General features: G+C 56.6%; 1 protein-coding gene across 3 annotated transcripts; it reads left to right on the top strand.

Moving 5' to 3' along the window:
• Positions 1 to 1,883: 1,883 nt before the first annotated feature.
• On the top strand, positions 1,884 to 15,692 carry GATA2 (GATA binding protein 2). 3 transcript variants are annotated; one of them, XM_023215698.3, is made up of 6 exons: positions 1,884 to 2,182; positions 8,019 to 8,292; positions 8,725 to 9,366; positions 11,101 to 11,246; positions 13,163 to 13,288; positions 13,796 to 15,692. In XM_023215698.3, exons 2-6 carry the CDS (start codon positions 8,064 to 8,066, stop codon positions 14,093 to 14,095), a joined length of 1,443 nt encoding a protein of 480 aa, XP_023071466.1. In that variant the 5' UTR covers positions 1,884 to 2,182; positions 8,019 to 8,063; the 3' UTR covers positions 14,096 to 15,692. The 3 variants fall into 3 exon arrangements, with proteins under 3 accessions (XP_023071466.1, XP_023071485.1, XP_023071475.1); XM_023215717.2 differs by lacking the exon at positions 1,884 to 2,182 and adding an exon at positions 2,870 to 3,086; XM_023215707.3 differs by lacking the exon at positions 1,884 to 2,182 and adding an exon at positions 3,104 to 7,390.
• Positions 15,693 to 23,552: the final 7,860 nt, after the last annotated feature.

Raw genomic sequence — 23,552 nt, 5'->3', positions numbered from 1 at the left:
TCAATTAATAAACAGAATTACACATGGACATCCAGACACATGCAACATACCACACACACACCTCTTCACATACACCAGTTCAAGGACACATGCAGATACCCAGGTACAAACTATTAAAGACACACACAGGCCAGGCGCAGTGGCTCACGCCTATAATCCCAGGACTTTGGGAAGTCGAGGTGGGAGGATTGCTTGAGTCCGGGAGTTTGAGACCAGTCTGGGCAACATAGTGAGACCATGTTTCTACAAAAATAAAAATAAAAAAATTAGCCAGGCATGTTGGCACATGCCTGTGGTCCCAGATACTCAGGAGGCTGAGGTGGGAGAATGGCTTGAACCTGGGAGGTTAAGGCTGCAGTGAGCGGTGATTGAACCACTGCACTTCAGTCTGGGTAACAGATCAAGACCAGGTCTCAAGAAACAAAACAAAACAACAACAACAAAAATACACACAGTTTAACACATGCCTAGATACATGCACGTACACACACAAATACACACTCCAAAACACGCCAATTCATAGACATGCCACACACTGCTACAGACACACAGGCAAACACTTGGAAATCCCCACCCCTCTTTATACGAGTCTCTGACATGATGACCCCACAGACACAGAGCCAAAGGGACACACAACCATTTCCACAGACACACTCTCTTGTGCCAGCTTCCAGGGTCATGCTCTGAAATAGCCACATTGTGACCTGCTGCCCAATACACAAACTCTCAGGAACCCACAAGAAGAAATGGACATACTAATACATCCAGTTTTGCAGACACTCCTGTGTGCTCATAAGTGTGCACAGACACACCTGGGCACACAGGACATAGACTGTGAGCCACACGCATAGAACACACAAACAATGCAACAGTCACCACCAGATTTGGAGAAAGACCTATAGACAGCAGGTGTCACAAAGACCAGGGGCCAGAAACACTCCTCTGGGGCACACCTGGGCACAGGAGCACAGATTTCCCAGTCCTTCCAAGCCCAAGCACTTTCTCTCCAGGCCCAAGGTCCCCAGGTCACTCTTTGATCTGCTGGAATGGGAATCAGGGGTCGGGGTGGGGGGACACTGATTGGCTGAATCCCTTAGTAAGAACTTTGGCAGCACAAGAACTGAACTCTTTTTGCCCACAAACCCAGGGGCCTTCTGGGGATGAGGACTCCCACACTCCCTTTCTCCCCTCCTCCTGCCCCCCACTTCTGTGAACAAGCCCTCTGCACCCTTCCCTGCTTCCCCCATTGTGAGAGTCTGCCCCAAGGAGATGGGCCAGGGGGACGCCAGACAGTGGACTTCTAAAGTGCTCAGGGTCCCCCAGAGTTAGGAACTGGAGTGGGGGTGGAACAGGGAGAGGGGCTACGCCTGCACTTAGCTAAACCAGCCTGGCAGTGAGGGCGTCCTGAGTGTGAGCCAGAGTGCCGAGTTGCATCTGATTGTGTGACCGTGTGTGTCGGTGTGACCCAGGCCATCTGAGGATGTCCTCACATGTGAGCACTCCTGGAAGTGGGTTGAAGACAGAGGAGCGGGCGTCTGTGTACCATTGTCAGTGAGTGCGTGTGCCCACAGCTCCTGAGGGTCCCCAGGGAGACTTTCAGTAAAGACATGTCCCAAGCTTTCTGAGCGAGCATCCCTGAGGTCAGGGGCGCGCGTGTGCGCTCCGGAGAGGGCGGGAGCGGCCTGGAGTGTGGATGCGCAGGGTGTGCACGCCCTGAGTGCCTAGCGGCCCTTGGCTGGCCAGGCGGCTGGACTTGGTAGGCCGGGTGCAGAGCCCCGGGCACCCTCCTGCCCCCTGCGGCGCTCCCGCCCCCGTCGCCACCCCCTGCCCCCCCGCAAAGTGATGTCGAAATAAAAAGCCGCGTTGCGGCCGGTGGGGGAAGAGAGAGGCAGCGTGAGCACGAGGAAGGTAGGGAGGCCAGCGCCGCCGCCGGGGCTCGGTGCTCAAGTCTGTCTATTGCCTGCCGCCACCTCCATCCTAGCAGGGCCCCATCGCCCACCAGGCGGACAAAAGCAGTCCGCTGAACACCATGCGGCCGCTCGGCGTGCCGCCCAGACTCTGCTGGTGAGCGCCGCCAGCCCGCGCCCAGGTCCCGCGAGCCCGCCTGCCGCGCACCTCGCCCTGCTCCCAGCTCTGCTCCGGCCCCGTCCGCCCGGGGGCGCCGCCCACCGCGCCTCACTCGGTGAGTTCCCTCCACTTCCATCCGCCCGGGCCGGGCCCTTTCCGCCCCCGGCCCGGCCCGGCCCGGCCCGCCTGGCACCCGAATCTCTTGGTCCGTTTGCCCGGTGGCCCCTACCTTTGGGGCTCGCCTTGGCCCTGCCAGAGACCGGAAACCCTGGTTATAGGGACTTCAACCAGAGGGAGTATTTGGTGACCCGGGCACAGCAGGCCCGCCTTGGGCCTCCTGTCTTCCCATTTCTCGGAGCCACAGGCCACGAGACCCCGGCATTCCCAAAGCCTCGCAAAGCACCCCCGCCTCCTGGCCCCCGAACTGGGGCCTTTGTCTCGGTCGCCCCCAACCCCCAGGCCGCGGCGGCGGATGCGTCCGAGCCGGGCCGCCGAGCGACGGCTGCACCTGCCGGCTGGTCCCGTGCGCCGGCTTTTCGCGGCTTAACCCGGCTCGCTCCTGTTTGCGCCCCCGCGCGCTGCGCCCCGCAGACCTTTATCCTGTGTGACTGGGGTGCGTGTGGGGGAGAGCGCCGGGTCTGGAAGTCTCCCCCCACCTCAAGCCGGAGTCTGAATCCGTTTAGTGGGATTTCAATAAGAATGGGGCCGCCGCGGGCTCGAAGATCTGCCATCGGTAGGCGTAGACGGCGTTCTGGATCTGTCTGAAAACCGGGCATTTAAAATTATTCGGTGGCGGCCAGGCTTGAACTCCGGGTTGCTCCAACACCGAGGGGAAAGGCCCCGCGTTCAGGGCCCCCATGCGTGGCGGCCGCTCCTTTACCGGAAAACAAGGAAGGAAATTCGTTGTTTTGGAAAAAGCCTCCTCTCCCGAGGTTGGGAACATCTGGTGGTGAGCTCCAGGTCTACGCAGGCACCCCGTACTGGGATTCGTTTATGAGCAGGCGGGATTCGAGAACCAGGTAGGGCCCGTGCGGCAGCCCAGGCGTCTGGAGAGCGTTTCCCAGGCGGGTTGACAAATTGCAGACAAATTGTGTCTAACGAAACGGATTTACCAGTTGTCAGGCCGCCGGCCCCTGCCGCTCCGAGTAAACCCTCCGAGTAAACCGTGGCTGTTCCTGGAGGAGGGAGAAGCACGGCCCGATTGTCTCCGGGTCTCAGCAGGGTCCCGCGGGGAGCCTGCCAGGCTTGAAGGGTAGGGGTCAGAAGCCAGAAGCGATATCGAATCTCGGAGGCGCCTGGGTCCAGGGTGCCGAGACACCTAGGACGTGGGGGCCACAGACTCTACGATTCCCAAAGAGGCAGAACAGGAATGGGGTGGGAGAGCCTGCACTGAGGCCGAGGGAGGGAGCCTTCTGCTTTGGGGGGCTGGAATTGAACCCCAAAGAGCAGGAGGGGCCGTTATAGCCGTAGTCCCTCCTTGGGCACACCCCCACCCCCCACCCCAGGGATGGCTGCTGGCCTGAGATCTAATGCCTCGGCTTTAAGGGAACTTCTAAACCCATCTGCTAAGGCATCCCACTTCCTCCCCGTACCCCTCAAGGTTTATTGCCAATGTGGGACTGGGAGGCTGCTGGGTGGTGAATTAAATTTCTCTATGGAAGGTAATCCCATAGCAAATGGGTTTCCTTGACACCCCACCCCCAGCCCCACACTGCAGGCCAATTAGCTGCCCATAAGGAAAAGGTGAGAAGAATTAGGTTACAAAGGGAGGGCAAACTTATGGTCCCAAAGGGGCCACCTCGGATGAGCTAAGTTTAAACAAAGGGCTCAGAGGGGAGGGCTGGACGGCCGGGGAGACCTGGGCAGCTCTGTGTCCCACCTGGGACCAGCGGCTTAGTAGAGGACTGAGAAGCACTCTAGAACCGGATACCAGATCTGCTACCTCCCCAGCTCCCAGGCAGAAGCACCCAGGTCAAATTGTGGCGATCACCGCTGTGAGTTCTCGGGCCACTTGAAAAGGGTCCTTCGAAAATTCTGTTTCCTGAATGACCTCCAGTCCTCGGAGAAATCTTGTTCCCAAGTAAGGAAAGTGACAGCTTCTTAATGTGATCAAAGGCAGTGCCAGCATTTCCAGCTATGCTCCCGAACAAACAAAATACTGAAAAAGGGAACGTGTTCCTCTGAAGGTGTTCTGGGGACCCCAAAGTTCGAGCCCATAAACTGGAGTAAATCTGCTCTCACCAGGCCTGGAACAGCACCGCAAGACCCCAGCCGATTCTGGGGGCTGCGTTGACCCTCCCCAGGAGTTTGTTTGGGGCCCGAGGTGGGAGGACCATGTCTTCGGCTTAGTGGGGAGGGGCCCGGTTGGTGTCCCTAGGTCTGCCTGACTCACACAGACATTGACGAGCGCGGGTCCCCCTTTACTGTCCATCTGGGCGCCGTGCTACCTGGCGCCGCATTTCTCTTTCCCAGGCGGGTTCGTTTCCGCCAGAGAATGCAGCAGTCCCGCATCCTACGCAGGACCTGCAATCGATGTGGAGGCTTCGGTCAAGCCGTCCCCTGCCTGCGTTGTCGAGGAAGGCAAGCCCAAGGCCTGAAGGGACCTGGCAGAACTCCTCTTTCCATTTTTTCCTCTACACCCGGATTGCGGACAAGGAGGCTGGTTCAGGTCTCCTGAGGCTCCCGCTCAAGCACTCCTTAGCCGTCCTGCTAAGCCCCTCTGTGCGGCGATTTTCTGAGCTGCCGAGCGGGGTAATTAAATCCCCTCCCTCGCTCCGCTCTGTGCCAAGGCAGGCGGCAGTGCAGGGCTGACGTTTGGGCAGGGGACTCAGCCACGCTGGCCACCTCCACTACCGCAGTGGCCCGGACCCTGCCGCGAAGGGGTTAGACGCTGAGCTCGCTGCGCTGAAACCGGGGATACACACAGAACGGGGGAGGGGGTAGTTTTTACCGCGCCAGTGGGAGAAAAAGGAGAATTACCTGCTTTCTCCAGTGCCGCGCGTAGCCACTTCCCTGAGAGCCGCGGCACCGATCGCGGCCGGGCGGGAAGCTTCCGCTCCGCCCTGGCGTTCACAGCCCAGCGGCCAGCTGCCGGTCTGCCTTCCGCGCTGGGTCCCAGGGTTCGCGCTCGAGCAGGGTAGCTTTGCCGGACACGGGCGATTATCCCTGGGGACGCGGTGTCTTTCAGAGGGTCTTGCTAGTCTCCGGAGACGCCAAATAGGCTCGAACTCCGCGGCGATCTCATTTTACGCATTGATGAAGAATCGTAAGCTAAAGGATGGGAAAAGTTGAGAGACAGACGGACAGAGAGACAGTGGGTCCCGGCGGGACCGCACGCGTTGAGGGGAGCACGAACTGGGAGACACGGAGACCGCTCACCTGCTCGGCCTGGCCGCGGAGGTCGGGCGCCAAGGGCCTCGCGCTCGGCCTCCCGCCCCCGGCGCGCCTTCCCGGGCTGGCGCCGGCCTCCGCTCCCGCAGAGTGGAGTTCCGAGCAGACTGGGCTCCGCGCGCTCCAGAGTGGAGGGGAGCGGGAGGCTCAGCAGACGGCTCGGGCAGGCGGGTCCCCCAAGGGCACGAGACGCGCTGGTTCCCAGCCCAATGGAGCTCTGCGCCCCCCAGCCCCGCGCTTTACCTGCGCTGGGGCCTTGGACAGACAAACGGACGCCAGACGCCTAGGCAGGAGAGGCCTCAGCCTGAGCCCGCGCCCCCTTGGCGCTGCCCTGAGCTGGCCTGGGAGGGGGTGACGGGGGCGCGCCCGCGGAGCTGGGCCCAGCCGGGCGCCCCCGGAGCTGAGGGGACCGAGGGCTTTCCTCCCTCCTCGGATTATTAAAAAGTTCATTTCCTGGCGAATCGGGTGACGTCAGGGGCTCGGCGTCGCGGTGGCGGGGCCGCCCGGCCGGAGAAGCCGCCTCCAGTTACCCAATTACCGACTGTCAATCCCGCCGCCCCTCCCCCACTCTCCCGGGGGTGGCCGGGACCCCAGCCCTCCTCCTGCCCCCGACCCACCCAGGGGCTCTCTGCACATCTACCCCGCCAGCCTCGGGACCAACAGGGAAGAGGGCTGGAGGACGCTGTTGAGTCCCCCCAGTACTCGGCACCTGTCTAGGCCCCCCCAAATGCCTTTGTCCTGGAACCCCTCCTCGGTCCGAGGCCGCCTTCGAGCCTTCGTCTCCCCAGTCTGTACAATGGGAGGGAGCAAGACTTGTGCGCCCGGCCCACTCGACTCATAGAGCCGATCTCCGGGCTGGAAGTGAGTGGGGAGCAGTTTCAGGTGACTTAGAAGACTGAGACCTCAGACCACCGCTTCCCCCTCACCAGAGGCCACCTCGGGGACCCCTGGAGCAAGAAATGCCACCTCCTGCCCGGGGGCGTCTCCCTCCAGCTGGCGCCGGCGCCAGTCCGGGTCTCCATGGCCTCGCCCCAGGCAATTGGGCCCGTTGGCCTGCAAAGGCCACGCCCGGGGAGGGGATGCCCCCTCCCCCTCTCTGGAGCCACCGGCCCGGCCACCTCCACTGGGTCAAGCACAGCCCTGAGCCGCCGCGTGTCCGAGGCCCAGGTGCCCTCTAGAGCCCTGTAGTTCCTGCCCCTCTCTGCCCCTCCCGGCTCCTGCTGTTCCACCGCTGTACTCCATGCCCTCCCAACCCCCCGTCCACTCAGCGCCCGAGCTAGGGGAGGGAACCGTCTGGGTAGGTAACTGCGCTCGGACTGACCACGTTCAGCAGTGAAGGAGCGTGGCGGGGTTAGGGTCTCGGGGAGAGGCCATCCGGAGGGTACGCGGCCCGGGCTCCTGGGGAGGGGGCAGTTGGTTAGTTACAGCTAGTTACGCCCAGAGCGTCGAGGGATCCCGGAGTGTTCGCAAGAGGGGCTGCAGGGATCGGGCCTTGGGGTGAGGGTCCCTTAGTTGTGGGGCGCGTTGGCAGCAGGGGCCTCCAGGAGTGCGCAGGGAGGGGACCCGCCGGCGGAGGGGGGCTGGCCGGCGGGTCAGTCCGGGAGTCCAGCGGTTCGGGAATTGCGGACGCAGCCAATGGGAGGCGGAGGCTGGGAGGCGCGCGGCGCTGATTGGCTGGCGTGGGCTTCTTAGGCGTGCGCGGCCCCCGCTTCATGTCTGTGCAGGAGTAGGCAGCTGGCGCCAGGGCGGCCGGAGGATGCCGAGGGGCCGGAGCCGGGAGGGCCCGAGGCCGAGGCGCAAGCTACCCCCTGCTCCTACCCTGTAAGCCCCGCCAGCCTCTGGACGTGCTGTCCCTGGGCCCGTCGCCCCCGGGGCTCCCGCCGGAGCTCCTTCACTCTGAGGCCGAGTCCCTACCCTCCCCACGGCTGCGTGTGTAAGTTTGGGGTTCGAGAGCCGGCTGGGGGCCTGCGGCGCTCCTAGCTTTGAGGGGACTCTGGGGGGACTTAGGGCGGGGTGACCAGGCTGCGGGCTACTGCTTTGGTGTGCCTTGTTGAGAGGTCCTGATTGTGCCGCTTAGGACTGCACTCAGGGGGCTGCGTGTACATGTTTTGGGGGTTGAGGTCAGTATCTGGCGCCAAGCGTGGGTGTGTGCGTGTTGCTGGGATCAAGTGCCCCACTGGGTGCCCGGGTTCCTGTCTGCAACTTTTGAGTCTGTGTTCATGTGTTTGTCTACCGGGCGGGGGGGCTCAGTGTGAGTGTCCGACTGAAGTGCTGCTCTGTGCGTTTGTTGGGGTCACTGGTGTCGGGACCCGTCCCCGGGTGTGACCCCATGTGCACGGGTGTGTGATTCTGCAGCCGCGGGTCACCACGTGAGTGTGCGTGGCTGAACCCCCTCCCCCGCCTTCCTTTCGTTTTGAGCCTTGGGCTTTCCTCCCACCCGGGACTGGTGCTCTTTCTCATCGGAGCCGGGCTGGGGCTCCTCGGCGCGCGGGACACCTCGTGGTGGGACTTTGGGGGTGTCAGACGCTGGCGGCACTCCTCACGCCCCCTTCCTCGCGCAGGGCCGTTGCTGCCTCCACCCAGACCCCGAGCCGCCGCCGCCGGCCATGGAGGTGGCGCCGGAGCAGCCGCGCTGGATGGCGCACCCGGCCGTGTTGAATGCGCAGCACCCCGACTCGCACCACCCGGGCCTGGCGCACAACTACATGGAACCCGCGCAGCTGCTGCCTCCAGACGAGGTGGACGTCTTCTTCAATCACCTGGACTCGCAGGGCAACCCCTACTACGCCAACCCGGCTCACGCGCGGGCGCGCGTCTCCTACAGCCCCGCGCACGGTGAGCGCTGGGCCGGTGGTGATGGGAACCCAGGCGCAGCGCGCCAGGCTAGGGAGGGGAGGAGGGCCCGGCTGCTTGCTTCCCGGATGTGGGATCCGCAGGAATAGAGCTGCTGAAAAATCGGGACGGGAAAGGTGGGGGCAGCGGCGGACTGGGGAGGGTCTGGGACCCACAGGGTTTCTGCCCACTTTCAGCTGGCCCGTGAGGGTTCCCTGTAGGGCCTGTCCGGTGGGGTTCCTTCTATGCCACTTGTCCTTCAGCTCGGACTGACATTCCTGATTATTACCGGTGGGGTGTTATGTTTCTGGTTTTTTTTGGGAGGCGATGACTGCTGGTTCTGGGAGTCGTGATCTCATGTCTGTCAGGGGCGTCCCTACCTCTGCCTACCCTGATCTTTTTGCCCACCCTGACCCTCTCTCTCTCTGCCCGCAGCCCGCCTGACTGGAGGCCAGATGTGCCGCCCACACTTGTTGCACAGCCCGGGTTTGCCCTGGCTGGACGGGGGCAAAGCAGCCCTGTCTGCTGCTGCGGCCCACCACCACAACCCCTGGACCGTGAGCCCCTTCTCCAAGACGCCACTGCACCCCTCAGCTGCTGGAGGCCCTGGAGGCCCACTCTCTGTGTACCCAGGGGCTGGGGGTGGGAGCGGGGGAGGCAGCGGGAGCTCAGTGGCTTCCCTCACCCCCACAGCAGCCCACTCTGGCTCCCACCTTTTCGGCTTCCCACCCACGCCACCGAAAGAAGTGTCTCCTGACCCCAGCACCACGGGGGCTGCTTCTCCAGGCTCATCTTCCGCGGGGGGTAGCGCAGCCCGAGGAGAGGACAAGGACGGCGTCAAGTACCAGGTGTCACTGACGGAGAGCATGAAGATGGAAAGTGGCAGTCCTCTGCGCCCAGGCCTAGCCACTATGGGCACCCAGCCTGCTACACACCACCCCATCCCCACTTACCCCTCGTATGTGCCGGCGGCGGCCCACGACTACAGCAGCGGACTCTTCCACCCCGGGGGCTTCCTCGGGGGACCGGCCTCCAGCTTCACCCCTAAGCAGCGCAGCAAGGCGCGTTCCTGTTCAGGTAAAGGCAGGTGCTGGGGACTTCGTGGAAGAGGGGAGCATTTGCGTTTTCGTGGTGGAGGGCTGTGACTTGGGAGAGGGGGCAATGTCGGTTTCCCAGATCTGGGAATGGGTGATGTCCTCTCTAATAGTCCCCAACAGATATTTGAGACCCCTGGTTCGGAGAGAGGAGACTCTAAAACTTTTACCATTTTCTTAAGTGTTTCCGGTGGACCCCCAAAGTTCAGTTCCTTGACCCAGGGTTGGTCACTGCCTGACCAGGACACAGAATGGGAATTCCCCCTTCCCCTTCCTGAATCCTAAGTGAAAATTCAAGCCACCTCAGGACTTAGCATGTGAAGCGAGGGAAGTGAGTCTGTATGTGCATGTGTTTGGGAGCATGCGTGCATGTGTGTACGTGTGTCTGTGTGCATGTTGTGTGTGCATGTTTCAGGCATTCCGGAGGTTCCAGACCCTTAAGGAATCTGGGTCTCCAACTCAATCAGTTTGATCTTGGGATTTCGATGGATCCCCCATCTCCTTGGGAGATTTCCCCCAAAGCAAAATTCCCAGGACCTGCTCCTGCTCCCTGCCCTGGCCAGGCCCTTCCCTCTCCCTCCCTGAGGGCTGGAGTGAGGGGATGAAGCTGCAGTGCGCCCGCCCCTTTTCCCGCAGCTGGCCAAACTGGGTTTGTCCAAGAATCTGGCCAGAGCATAAACCCAGAAACTGGTGGCTAGTGTGGAGTTCCTGCTGTCCACGTCTCTTTACCTGGTCCCTTTGAGCCACAGAGCAGGAAGGTTTTTAAAACAGTTACTCCTGAGTGCAGGAACCACCTTCTTTTGCCAGTCTGTACTGCTCATTTAGTTTAAACTAAATCAAGAACAACTTCCTGGGGAACACAATGCCAGGCAGCGATCCTGCTCAACTTCGTCCCCAGCCCCAGCCCCAGCCCCAGCCCCAGCCCCAGCCCCCGCTGGTCCCAGCCCCCGCTGAGCCCAGGCTCAGGATCCTAGTTCTGCTCAGGCCCCTCAGCTTGCGTTTTCTTGGTCCTTTTTCCCAAGTTTGTTTTGCATTTTATTTGAATTCCAGATGGCCTTTTAACTGGAAAAAAAAATTACAAACAAAAAACCGAGGCCACTTACCTAAAAAAGAAAGAGCTTATTATTTATTTTATTTTAAAGAACAACAACTTCGATCCATTTTTTCCAGGTCTCAGAAAAATTCTAGGGCTTCGGTGGAAGAGGAGAAAAGTTGGGGAGAAAGAGGGAAATGATTCTGGACTTAGAACAGAAAGACGGGCTGGGGCAGACACAGTTGGGTAGAAAGGAGAGGGACAAGAGGAGAGGGAAAGAGGCGCGCCGGAGCGGGAAGGAGAGAGCCTCCTGGGCCCAGCCAGGTTGAGCTGGGTGACTCCTGCCGCCGCCCTACCCTCGGCAAAGTTTGCAGTAAATACGCTCCTGGTTGCTCCAGAACGCCTGGGGCCCTGGGCCCCTCCTCCGCTCCTCCTTCGTTTCCATCTCTCCTCGGGAGGATTGGAAGCAGGGGATTTGGCCTTAAAGGACTCTGGACCTGGGCCCCCTCCCATGTGGGAAACCCTCTGGGTCCCTCTTCCTGCCTAGGCTGTCACAGCCAGGCCCAGGCCAACCGCGTGCCTGAGAGGCACCCGCACTGCTTGGCCGGTGCTCGCCTGCCCTGGGTTCCCTCCAGAGACCTTGCCGGTTAAGCAGGCCCTGTGTCTCTCCCTGTCCCCCTGCAGAAGGCCGGGAGTGCGTCAACTGCGGGGCCACAGCCACTCCTCTCTGGCGGCGGGACGGCACCGGCCACTACCTGTGCAATGCCTGTGGCCTCTACCACAAAATGAACGGGCAGAACCGGCCACTCATCAAGCCCAAGCGAAGACTGGTAGGAGTGGGCACAGGTGGCTGGGAGGGGGCTTCTGGGCAGGAGCTGGCAGTTAATTAAGGGGAAAAAAACTCCTTCAAATGCAGACGCTTTGCTGCTTGAAATCCTCTTTTATCATGAAAAGCACTGGGATGTCAGTTGGGTCATCCCTCTTTCTGGCCAGATTCTTTCGGGCCAGATTTCCTCCTCGGGTATGGGGAGCCCACCGGGTACCCTCGCGCCACCCCACTGTGCTCCGGGATCCCCAAAGTTGAATGTCCACAGGCTGGACTCCTGTCCTCTGGCCTCTGCTTAGCTCTTTTTTAAAAATAGGGCCATGAAGTATTTTTCCTTGTGGCTCAGCCCTCCCCAACAGCCCCACTCACAAGCTCCTCGTGCTTATTTAAATAAAACACAAACTCACACCGGCCGCTAAAAAAACCTGCCCTTTATTATTTTTCCATGGAGTCACCTATACTGTGTATTTTCATTTGAGTGATTTTAAAAAAATGCCCTTTCGGATCTCCTGCCGGAGTTTCCTATCCGGACATCTGCAGCCTGAAGATAAGGAAACTTCGTGTATCTGTTTCCGGACTCTGTGAGTTTTTAGAGTCTCCTCAGCTCAGTCCTGCCTCTTGCTGGGCTGTTTTGAAATTTCTAATACCCTCCACTCTGCAAATAATGCGTAAAATGCTAAGAATAATAAATATATTTTTTCAGGGCGAAGTGATTTATGAGGCTTAAATCGTTCCCTGCTTTGGGGGCCTTTTTTTTTCCCCCTGGAGCGAGGGCGGGGTGAGGCCCGGGTGGGGGTAGAGGTGGAGGACACGGCGTTGGCCCCTGAGTCAGAATTCCAGCTTCAGGCTGCTTACTCACCCCTCCCTGCCCCCGCGGCTGCAGTCCCTCTGTCCCTTCTGTGACCAGGCTTGGGCCTGGGGCCGTTCCAGGCTCTGCAGGCCTCAGCCTCCAGCTCCCAACACTTGCCACCTGGTGCACTCCTGCCTGCGGTTCTCTGGGAAGTGTTGGGGGACCCCTTCTGTCACTGTGGGGTTGGCGTTGGTGGAACCGGGAGAAGGGATCTACTTTCTTGGGTAAAGCCTCACGCTGGCTTCTCTCTCCAGGGACCAGGTGCTCATTTCCAGACCCTGCCTCTGCCAGGCGTTTCCTGAGGGACTAGGACTCAGAGGGGCTAGGGGTGTTAAAGCTCTAAGGGTTGGGGTATGGGTGGCTGCATAGGTGGGGATCAGCATTCGGGTCAGCTGAAGGGATGGAAAAGTTCTGTGTCTGCACTGCCCACTGTGGTAGCCTCTGGCCACATGTGAATATTGATCACTTGATATGTGGTTAGTGCAATTGAGGGAACTGGATTTTTAATTTTGTTAATTTGTAGTTAGATCTTATTTAAATGGCTCCCTGTGGCCAGCTGCTACGGCGTGAGACGGTGCAGCTCTGCACTCTGTAAACCTGTGCTGGCCTCAGCTATACTGGCTCACTCAGGATTATGGATTTTGAGCAGAGTTGTGCTAGAGGAGACACAGTATCAGCCCCAGATCCAGGGGCTCGAGGGGGACCAAGCCAGCTCGGCCTCAGGATGCCTGTGCTACTAGAGAGGCTCTTCTCAGGGCCTCAGTTTCCCCATTTATGGAGTTAGAGTGCAGGGTAGTTGGGGGAGGTAGCTAATTCTGCCCTCTAGCTCTTGCAATCCCATTGATTCTAACATCAGGCTTCTGAGAGTTTTTTATTCCAAAGTTCTGTGAGTCTTGACTTATTTCATTCTCAAATTCTGAAATTCCATGGTTCTGAGATGCTTTGATTCCCCTGTGAGATTTAGCCCTCCTTGACTGAGTTGGTGGGGACTGGGGCTGGAGCGAGGTTCAGGGAGGGAGGTCGAGGTGGGCGTGGGAGCCCAGCCTGCTGACGCTGCCTTGCCCTCCCAGTCGGCAGCCAGAAGAGCCGGCACCTGTTGTGCAAATTGTCAGACGACAACCACCACCTTATGGCGCCGAAACGCCAATGGGGACCCTGTCTGCAACGCCTGTGGCCTCTACTACAAGCTGCACAATGTGAGTGTGCCCCGCCCCGGCTGCCCCACCCCTCCCCGGGGACCTCTGCTCTTTGTGCTGCCAGGCAAGAGGCCCCAGCCACAATATCCAGCTTGGCTTGGCTTGGCTTGGGAAGCCGCTGCCCTGAGCGAGCGCCAGAAGGGCTTCCCGTAAGAGGGGGCGCCTTGCCTCTGTTCAGGAGATGGAGCTGGCTAGGACAGGGTCTCAGGGGGTAAGGAAGTGGTTTCTCTGCTTAAAAAAGGTCAAGGTGGAGGGGAGGACTTCAGTTGGCTGCGCAGTGCTGGTATGCGGTGGGCAGAGCCGGGGAGGGTGTGGATCAACCCCATACGCCAGAACCTGCCCTTCCTGGAATTGTAGCCATCTGGTGATGGGACTGTGAAGGTCGGGCACAATTCCTGGCTTCCTGGGACCCTCAGCTTGACCTGCCTCTGGTCCACGCTGTGGCAGGGGTGGGACATGTTGCTGGAGGAAAGAATTGGCCCTCTGAAAGCTGGTGGTTGCCTCTAGGTTAACAGGCCACTGACCATGAAGAAGGAAGGGATCCAGACTCGGAACCGGAAGATGTCCAACAAGTCCAAGAAGAGCAAGAAAGGGGCGGAGTGCTTTGAGGAGCTGTCAAAGTGCATGCAGGAGAAGTCATCCCCCTTCAGTGCAGCTGCCCTGGCTGGACACATGGCACCTGTGGGCCACCTCCCGCCCTTCAGCCACTCCGGACACATCCTGCCCACTCCGACGCCCATACACCCCTCCTCGAGCCTCTCCTTCGGCCACCCCCACCCATCCAGCATGGTGACCGCTATGGGCTAGAGAACAGATGGACGTCGAGGACTGGGCACTCCCAGGATGGGTGGACCAAACCCTTAGCTGCCCAGCATTTCCCGAAGACCGACACCACTCCTGCCAGCCTGGCTCGGTCCAGCACCCCTTCTCCTGGAGGGCGCCCAGCAGCCTGCCAGCAGTTACTGTGAATGTTCCCCACCGCTGAGAGACTGCCTCCGCACCCGGCCGCTGCCCAGGTGGGGTTTCCTGCATGGACAGTTGTTTGGAGAACAAGGACAACTTTATGGAGAGAAAAGGAGGGAACGGGACAGACGAAGGCAACCATTTTTAGAAGGAAAAAGGATTAGGCAAAAATAATTTATTTTGCTCTTGTTTCTAACAAGGACTTGGAGACTTGGTGGTCTGAGCTGTCCCAAGTCCTCTGGTTCTTCCTCGGGACTTGGCGGGTCCACTTGCCAGGGCTCTAGGGGGCAGATTTGTGGGGACCTCAGCCTGTACCCTCTTCTTCTCTGGCTTCCCTCTCTGAAACAGCCGAACTCCAGGCTGGGCTGAGCCAAAGCCAGAAGGGCCACGGCCCCGGGAGGGTGAGCTGGTGCCTGCTTTGACGGGCCAGGCCCTGGAGGGCAGAGACAATCACGGGCGGTCCTGCACAGATTCCCAGGCCAGGGCTGGGTCACAGGAAGGAAACAACATTTTCTTGAAAGGGGAAACGTCTCCCAGATCGCTCCCTTGGCTTTGAGGCCGAAGCTGGTGTAACTGTGTCCCCTTAGCGCAAGCCACAGCCTGTCTTGTTTGTCAGGTGGACCCTGTAAATACAACCTTTTTCTGCTAACCCTTCAACCCCCTCCCCTCCTACTCTGAGACAAAAGAAAAAATATTAAAAAAAATGCATAAGCTTAACTCACCGATGAGTTAATTGTTTTATTTTTAAACTCTTTTTGGGTCCAGTCGATTGTACATAGCCACAGAAGCCCTGCTACGAAAGGAGTAAACCCTACACACAAGGTTGGAGCTTTGCAATTGTTTTTGGAAAAGAGCTGGGATCCCACAGCCCTAGTATGAAAGCTGGGAATGGGGAGGGGCCTTTACTGCCCTTGGTTTCCGAGGGCTGGTTGGTATTTGCTGGCCTGGCAGGGGGTGAAGGCAGGAGTCGGGGGCAGGTCAGGACCAGGACCCAGGGAGAGGCTGTGTCCCTGCTGGGGTCCCAGGTCCAGCTTTGCTGTGGCTGTCTGGATCCTTCCCAAGGTACAGCTGTATATAAATGTGTCCTGAGCTTAGATTCTGTATGCGGTGATGGCGGGGTGTGATGGCCTGCGAGGGGCCCCTGGCCCAGGAGGAGGATTGTGCTGATGTAGTGACCAAGTGCAATATGGATGGGCAGTCGCTGCGGGGAGCACCAAGGCCAGAAGTAACTTATTTTGTACTAGTGTCCGCATAAGAAAAAGAATCGGCAGTATTTTCTGTTTTTATGTTTTATTTGGCTTGTTTTATTTTGGATTAGTGAACTAAGTTATTGTTAATTATGTACAACATTTATATATTGTCTGTAAAAAATGTATGCTATCCTCTTATTCCTTTAAAGCGAGTACTGTTAAGAATAATAAAATACTTTTTGTGAATGCCCCTGGCCTGTCTTGTGGGCTCCCAGGGTGCAGAGTCCCGGGTGTGAATTTGGGCAGCCAGATTGCATTGCTCTTGTCGGCGGGGTGGCTGCGACGGGAAGGCCCCTGGAATCCAGGATGGGGCCCTGTTGGGTCTGGGTCTGATTTTGCCATTGACATCCTGATGCTCCTCCCCTGAAGTGCTCCCATCTGGATTTCCTGTCACTGCACCAGGGGTCCTAGTGAATGGGAGGATACTGGGGAGGCGCAGGGAGGCTGTGGTTTCTCCAGCCTGTGGTCCACCCCTGAGGGCTCAACGAGGTTCCTACAAACCCCATCTCCATTTGCTTCCTTCCAGGTGCTGAGCTTCCTCTCAGCTCTGGTTTCTGAGATATTTGGTCATCAATATTCCTGTTCATTGACAGACTTGACCAGCAGTGTCTGTGATCACTGATGTCATGGATTGCTGTCATCTTTGATCAGTGATGTTGGTCATCAGTGATAGGCACCGTGACTGATATTCCAGATCAATGACATGTCTGATCATGACAGCCTGCCATCAGAGACACCTGATGACTAGCAACTGATCACCAATATTTCATCAATGCCTCTGCTCAACCATGAGTTTGGTCACTGACACCCACAGAATGTGATCACGAATGTCTCCAGTGACTGTCGTTGCTCACCAGTACTATGCCTGATCATAGTATCTCTTCTCACCAATGTGTTGATCGCCAATGTGCTTGGTCACTAATGTTCTAGGCCATCAATAAGTATGACCACCAATGTAATTGATCCGTGTTTTTTTCTAGTGATAGATCGATCACTCACATGTGATCTCCAGTATCTCTGATCACACTGTTTCTTATCACCAGTGTTTCTTTAACAATGTCCTTGGTCAGTTGTTTCTGATCACCATTATTTCTAACCAGCGATGTGCCTGACGACCAATGTCCCTGATCATAGGATCCTCTCCCCATCAAGTTTCCTATCAATGTAGTCACTAGTGTTTCTGGTTCCCAATACCCCTGATTGCTCAACACTGATCATCAAGATCTCTTATCGCCAATGTCTCTGATGCCCAACATCAGTGATTGCTGAATCTTCTTCAAAGTCTCTGCTGACCAATGCCCCCATTTTCCAAAGTCCCTTATATCTCTGATCACTGACCTCCCTGGTCATCAATATCCCTGGTCATCAGAATACCCAGTCACCAATGTCTGATCACCAAATTCTCTAATCATTGATGCCTCTGCTCACCAGTGCCCTTGATCCCTAATGGTCTGCATTTGGTTCTCTTTACCAAGATCTCTGGACCCCATGTCTCCAGTCATTGAATCTGGTCACTAATATCTCGTATATCTTTGGCCACCAAGGACATGGACACCCAATGCTTTCCCCACTAATGCTCCCAGTCATTCACAGCTGAAGCCACCCATGGCCCTGATCAATGATTGATGACACATTTGATCAATGATAATTCTGGTTACCAAGACCCCTGAACACTGGCTCCTGATGGCCAGTGTGTTGCACACCCCTCCCTGACCAGGTTGTGTTTGGCAGACATCATCTCTGGCTGACTCCACCATCCCTAATGACAAGTCACTCTGATTGTACATCCCTGGTCAACCATGGCTTCTCTTCACCTTAGTTGTCATCATCTTTGACCAACAGGATCTTTATTCACCAGGGGCCCTGAGGACTAGTATTTCTGATTGCCACCATCCTTGTTTCTTGACAGCCCTGATGTGCACATGGTCCAGGAGATTTTCCTTTAATTCTTTCCAATACCAGGCTGCTGACACTGGGAGGTCCCTCGCTTAGAGCTGGGTGGGCCAAAGCAGCGGAAAGGTCAGCACCTTGTCCCAGCTGCCGCAGCCCATCAGGATAGACTCTGACCTCCAGACTCTGCCCTGGTGTGCCATCAGTACCCCCTCCTGTCTTTCCCTGTGAAGTTGACACTGAGTACAGACAGGAGCCAGCCTGGGGCTTGGCAGAGTAGGCATGTGCTTCCTTCCTACCTGATGCAGAGTGGCCCTGGGCCCCCCTGGCCTCCACCCCCTACAACTCCAGGGCAGGAGGCCTCCTCTCCTCTTGCCAGCTGTTGCCACAGTGAGGGCAGGGTTGGTTCTCTCTCCTACGGCCCTAGATCGTGACAGCAGGATTGGGTGTTTCTGCGATGGGGTGTTCACATGTGCACATCCTGTTGAACATCTCCTGTATGCCACGCACTGTTGTAGGCATGGGGCTACAGCAGGGAATAAAACAAACAAGAATCTGTCCTCAAGGAGCTTACATTCCAGGCATGAAGCATAAATAATAACTCTACTTGGCCTCTGGCGAACCATCCTACTTGCTTGGCCCAAAGTCCATCCGGAACCCAGAGCCAGCCCTGGACTCCAGAGTTTAGGGTTGAGAACCTGCAGCCTAGATCCCCAAACCAGGAACCATAGCTCTAGGCCCCGGAACTCAGGAACCAGAGCCCAAAACATACAGCCCAGAGCTTGGACCCTTTAACCCAGAATCGGCAGCTTGGGGCTGAGAGCTCAGAACTTACAAAGACCTCTAAGACCGGGACCCAGAGCCCAGACCTCAGAATTGAGTTATCAGAACACAAAGCCCAGAACCTGGGGCCCCGAATGTGGAACCCCAAATCTACAACCTAGAGCTTGGAGCTCAGAACCCATAACTTGGCATTAAAGACATGCAGCCTTGGGCCTAGAATCTAGGTCCCAGAACCTAGAACCCCATATCCAAACCTAGAACTTGGCTCAGTACTTAAAGGCCAGAATCCAGACCCATAATCCAGAACAGCCATCAAAAGAGGCCTCCTTGTTTCTCTGTTGCGCCCCCGGCTTATTTCCTTCCTTCTGTCAACCAGCATTTTGGAGCACACAGTGCCAGGCACTCTCATGAGTGCTGGGAGGTGGCCAGCCGGCAGAAACAAGCGGAGAGGATCCCCTCGTCCCGTGACGTCAGCTGCAAGAGAGCAGAGGCTGTGTCTGGTCACTCTTGTGTCCCTGATGCCCCCGGTGGCTGGTGTTAGGCTCTCCCCAGTCATCTGTAGACTAGATCCATTCACTTTCCCACAAATGTTCATCAGCCTTGTTTGTTCTTGGTGTTGGGTGGGGGGGAATAACACACACAGAGACTCTTGCTACTATGACAAGCTCTCTCTACTCACTACCAGGAAACTCTTGGAAAGCAGGAGCTGTTTCTTTTCTCTTTCTTCCTTTTTGGAGACAGGGTCTCACTCTGTCACCCAGGCTGGAGTGCAGAGGTGCTATCATAGCTCACTGCAGCTTCAAATTTCTGGGCTCAAGCCATCCTCCCACACAGCTAAGACTATAGGCATGTACCACCAGGCCCAGTTAATTTAAAAAAGAATTTTTTTTTTTTTGTAGAGACAGGATCTTGCTACATTGCCCCAGCTAGTCTCGAACTCCTGGGCTCAAGTGAACCGCCTGCCTTGGCCTCCTAAAGCGCTGGGATTACAGGCGTGACCCACCGCATCTGAATTGCAGGGGCTGTTTCTCACAAGGAGGCAGCAGCCAGAGCTGGGGGAGGCTGGGGGGTGGTATTGAGTAGAGATGGGGGTGAGAGCTTCAGATTCAAGTCCCAGCAAGTCACTTTAGAGCAAAGAACTGAGGCTCAGGGGCTACAGTTTACAGCTTCTCTTCCCTCCTTCATAAAACAATTCACTTCTAACAGTGACTCCTGCCTCCTCGAGTCACTGTGTGTGGTAAACAGTTTGAATTTTGTGGTCACAAAGTGCCCAGGTATGGCCAGGCACGCAGGCCAGGAGCTGCAAGTGACTGTCTTGAGTGGGTCAGGGTAGCCTTGATGATTCCCCAGGGCCTAGTGCCAGGGTGGCCGGGTGGGTCGGCCTTCTTCCCTCTGTTTGCACCCCGGTGGGGCTGGTGGGCCATGGACTCAGCTTGACTTGCCCGGCCCCTTCCTCCCTGCCTTGTACAGGGACACTTCCAGGCCTGGCTTTGATGCCCATTTGTAGGAAGAAACCAAGTGCCCTTTGTAACTCTTAGGGAGCAGTGCTGTTCTTCCCCACAGCACCTCCTGCCCCCTGGTGACCCAGTGCTAGGATGGGGAAGGGCCCTCAGGGCCACAGAAATGGACACTGCCCTTGGGGAATGCCTGCCATCCATTTGACACAGGGACAGAATCACCTGAGCAGCGGGAAAGATGAGGGGCAGCAGGGGAGGAGGTGGGTAGATCCTAAATGAGTTATCCTACAGGACGGTTCGATCAAAACTCTGCTGGTTTTTTTTTAAAGGCAAAATGACAAATGATTCCAAACTTTATCTGGAAAAACTAACAAGATCAGCAGAAGTCAAAAATTAGGAAAAATAAACTGAGAGAGTGTGTGTGTGTGTGTGAAATGCTTTCCAATATTAAACAAGATTCTATTATCATAATCATTCAAACCTTGTGGTTCCGCTATAAGAATAAACAGATCAATGGCACAGATTCAGTAAACCTGCAACAGACCCTATTGTTTACAAGATAATGGGTGATAAAGGAGGCATCCTGAATCAATGCAAAGGTGGAGGGTTACCCAATCCAGTGGTGTTGGAACAACTAGCTGGTTAGCATCTTACTTGATGAGCACTGACTGTTCTGTCCAGACAGCAGGGAAATGTGTTTGGGCAGTGTGAGGCTTTACAAAGTTTGAATGAGTTGCAGATGATTTCAAATTAGGAGATTCACATAACACATTGTGGAAGGAAACAGGCAGAGGGATACACAAGAGGTCATCCCCAATAGCAATGTGAATCCACAGCCATCAGACATCCTGACAGGTGCTGAGTCTCACAAATGATCAGATCCATGCCCATTCCACATGGGGCACCACTTCCCTTTCTCAGCAGAAATGGAAGAGACTGGGCAGGTGTGGAGAAGTAGCCTGGAGATACCTGTATGGGCAGAAATGATCTAGGTTTTGCACGCTCTCTGGCCCAGCGAGCCTCTTCCCGTACATCTCACAGAAACACTAGGATACGTGAAAATAAGCAAGCTGGAAAACAACATGTAAAGCAGACTCTGTTTTTGTTTTTAAAATATTTGTGTAGAGGTAGAAAAACACCTGGGGTGACAGGTACCTGGATGACGACAGTTGTTAGTTCTGAGAAGTGTGCTGCAGACCCAGGGTGTGGAGGGGGCATTTTCCCCTTTATAACCGTGGGCTGTTGTTTTGATATGTTCTGAGTATATGGCACTTGTGTAATTTAAAACATAGTCATTCACAAAAACCTGTCTTCTCTGCCTTGTTCCTAGCTGGTCTCTCTCCCTGGGATGTTCTGTGCTTCAGATCAGCCTGGAGAATTTCTCTTCAAGCTTCAAAACCCTGATCAAGGATTGTAGGGAAGCTTTATTTGAGTTCTTTCCCTGGGGCCCTTCAGGGCCTCCCTGGTCCCTAACCAAGGTTGCTCACGGTAAAGCCCCATCTGAAGGACAGATCTGACTCCCCCTTGCTGTGCAGCTTCGAGCAAGTGGCTTGGGCTCTCTGAACCCCAGCTCCTCATCAGTCAAGACCATATCTTGCAGGGTTGTTGGAAGGATCATACGAGGAAGACGGAGGTTTCTTGGAGAGGCCACCCAGCGAGGAGACACTTCTAACGCCATTTTATTCCTCCACTCGAGGCTCATCCTGGGTAGCTGGGCTTCAGACTGAGCCCCCAAGCCCACCTCCACTCTTAGAAGACCAGGGTGTTTGGGGACCCTGGGCAAACTGCCTGCCCTTTCTGTTCCTCCTTCTCCCACAGAACCAAAGGCTGCCAGGGCCGGCGGGAGTGCCAGTGGGGTGCCCTAGGTTATTTGTAGGTGTTCTCATGTCTTTCTCTACCCCACCCAACTCAGGGGAGTCCTCACAGATTGTCCAGTAGCACTAGGGAAACTGAGGACTGGTGGGAGCAAGGATGGGGGGAGGGTCTCACAATCTCTCCCACTGGTATGCGGGCTGGAGTTGGGGAGTGGGCATCCCTGGAGAGGGGAGCGGCAGCTGCTCCCTCCCACAGCCCCATCTGTCCTCCTGCCCGGCCCCAGCCCATACTGCCAGGCTCCCCAGGGGACCCTGGGAAAATACTGCCTCTGCTCCTTCTCCCTGGCCCCTCCCCTGCCAGGTCTGGCTGTTCTGAGGTTCTGAAGCTGTGAGGCCGGCATCCAGGTTTCCCAGGCTTTGAGGGGATGCTGGCGTGGGACCCTCCCTTTCCTCAGAATCTAGGGATGAAGGGGACTTTCTATACACACACGCACACACACACCCCACCAGCCCTGACACCAGCCCATCCTGCTTCCTCACCTTGGACGGCATGGCCTGTCCCCTTTCCATTGTGCCAGCCTCCTCCTGGGCCTCCCAGCCTCCAGGCCCATGCCCTGCACTCTGTCTCTTCTTCCTACAGGTGAGGCCACCACAGGGGCCTTTCTTAACCTCTTAATTATGAAATATTTCAGTTATCTAAAAATATAGCTAATAATATAAGCAACACCATGGTAGCCTTGGTATTGATTTTCTATGCTGCATCACAAACCGCCACACACCTAGCCCCTTGAAACCACACGTGTTTAGTATCTCACGGTTTCCATGGGTCAGGATCCCAGGCATAGCTGAGTCGCGGCCTCTGCCCAGGGCCTCGCCAGGCTGCAGTCCACCTGCTGACCAGGGCTGGCTTCTCATCAGAGGCTCAACTAGGAAGGGGTCTGCAACCCAGCCCCCCCAGGTTACTGGCAGAGCTCACCTGCCTGCAGCTGTAGGGGTCTCGGCAGCTCACTCCTGTACAGCGCACAGCTGATGGAGGCGTCAAGAGCTGGTGAAGCGCGGCCCGGTAACATTCCCCCGCCTTGCGCATGCTATTGGCTGCACACAGGTCACGTTCCTGCTCACTCTCCAGGGCACAAACTCCAGGAGTTAGGACAGTGGAGGCAGCATCAAGTCCCTCTGACATCCTCCCCAGCCCAGCTTATGGAGGGAAACACCCCGGAGATCATAGAACTCTCCTCACCTTGTTGTCCCCTTTCCCCGCCTCCAGAGATAGCCAGGGCTTCATTTTCCCATGCATGTTGTTATACTTTTACTCTATATGGATAAATCCTTAATGCATTATTCTGCATGTTTGTATGTTTTTTATAAATGATGTCACAATGACGCTTTCAATGACTGGCTTGTGTTGCTCACTGCTGTGCTGGGGATGCTCCTCCATGCTCACGTATGGAGTCGGTTCCTTCGTTCTCACTGCAGTGTCATAGTCCGCTGTGCAGCTGTAACACAATGTATTTGCTCATTCTCCTTAAGATGGACATTTCAGTCACGCCTGCCTGTCGCCACCATAAACAGTGCAGCAGTGAGTGTTCTTGTCCCTATTCCCACGTGTGAGGGTTTCCCTGGGGATATAAGCCTTAGAAGTGCAATTACTGGGGCAAGAGACTTCACATTCACGTCTACAAGAGGAGGCCAAAAGGCCGGGCCTTGTGGCTCATGCCTGTAATCCTAGCACTTTGGGAGGCCGAGGTGTGAGGATCACTTGAGGCCCGGAATTCGGGACCAACCTGGGTAACGCAGTGAAACCCCATCTCTCCAGAAAAATATAAAAAATTAGCCAGGCATGGTGGTACACACCTGTAGTCCCAGCTACCCAGGAGGCAGAGGTGGGAGGATCACCTGAGCCTGGGAGGTTGAGGCTGTAGTGAGCTGTGATTATGCCACTGCTCTCCAGCCTAGGTGACAGAGTGAGACCCCATCTAAAAAATAAAAAAAAAAAAAAAAAAAAGAAGGCAAATGATTTTCCAAATTGGTTGTTCCAATGTATGTTCCCACCAGCAGGGTGTGGGAATTTCAGTTGCTCCATTTCCTTGCCAACACTTGGCAATGT

The sequence above is a fragment of the Piliocolobus tephrosceles genome, chromosome 2, assembly GCF_002776525.5.
Source record: "Piliocolobus tephrosceles isolate RC106 chromosome 2, ASM277652v3, whole genome shotgun sequence".
Lineage (NCBI taxonomy): Eukaryota > Metazoa > Chordata > Mammalia > Primates > Cercopithecidae > Piliocolobus > Piliocolobus tephrosceles.
Note: the sequence above shows the minus strand (reverse complement) of the source record. Positions and strands in the feature narration are given on the sequence as shown.

Excerpts from the sequence above, each read along its gene's own strand:
- GATA2 (XM_023215698.3), top strand. The coding sequence starts at position 8,064 with ATGGAGGTGGCGCCGGAGCAGCCGCGCTGGATGGCGCACCCGGCCGTG. Across the intron at positions 8,293-8,724 it reads CTCCTACAGCCCCGCGCACG|CCCGCCTGACTGGAGGCCAG; the intron begins GTGAGCGCTGGG and ends CTCTGCCCGCAG. Across the intron at positions 9,367-11,100 it reads CAAGGCGCGTTCCTGTTCAG|AAGGCCGGGAGTGCGTCAAC; the intron begins GTAAAGGCAGGT and ends GTCCCCCTGCAG.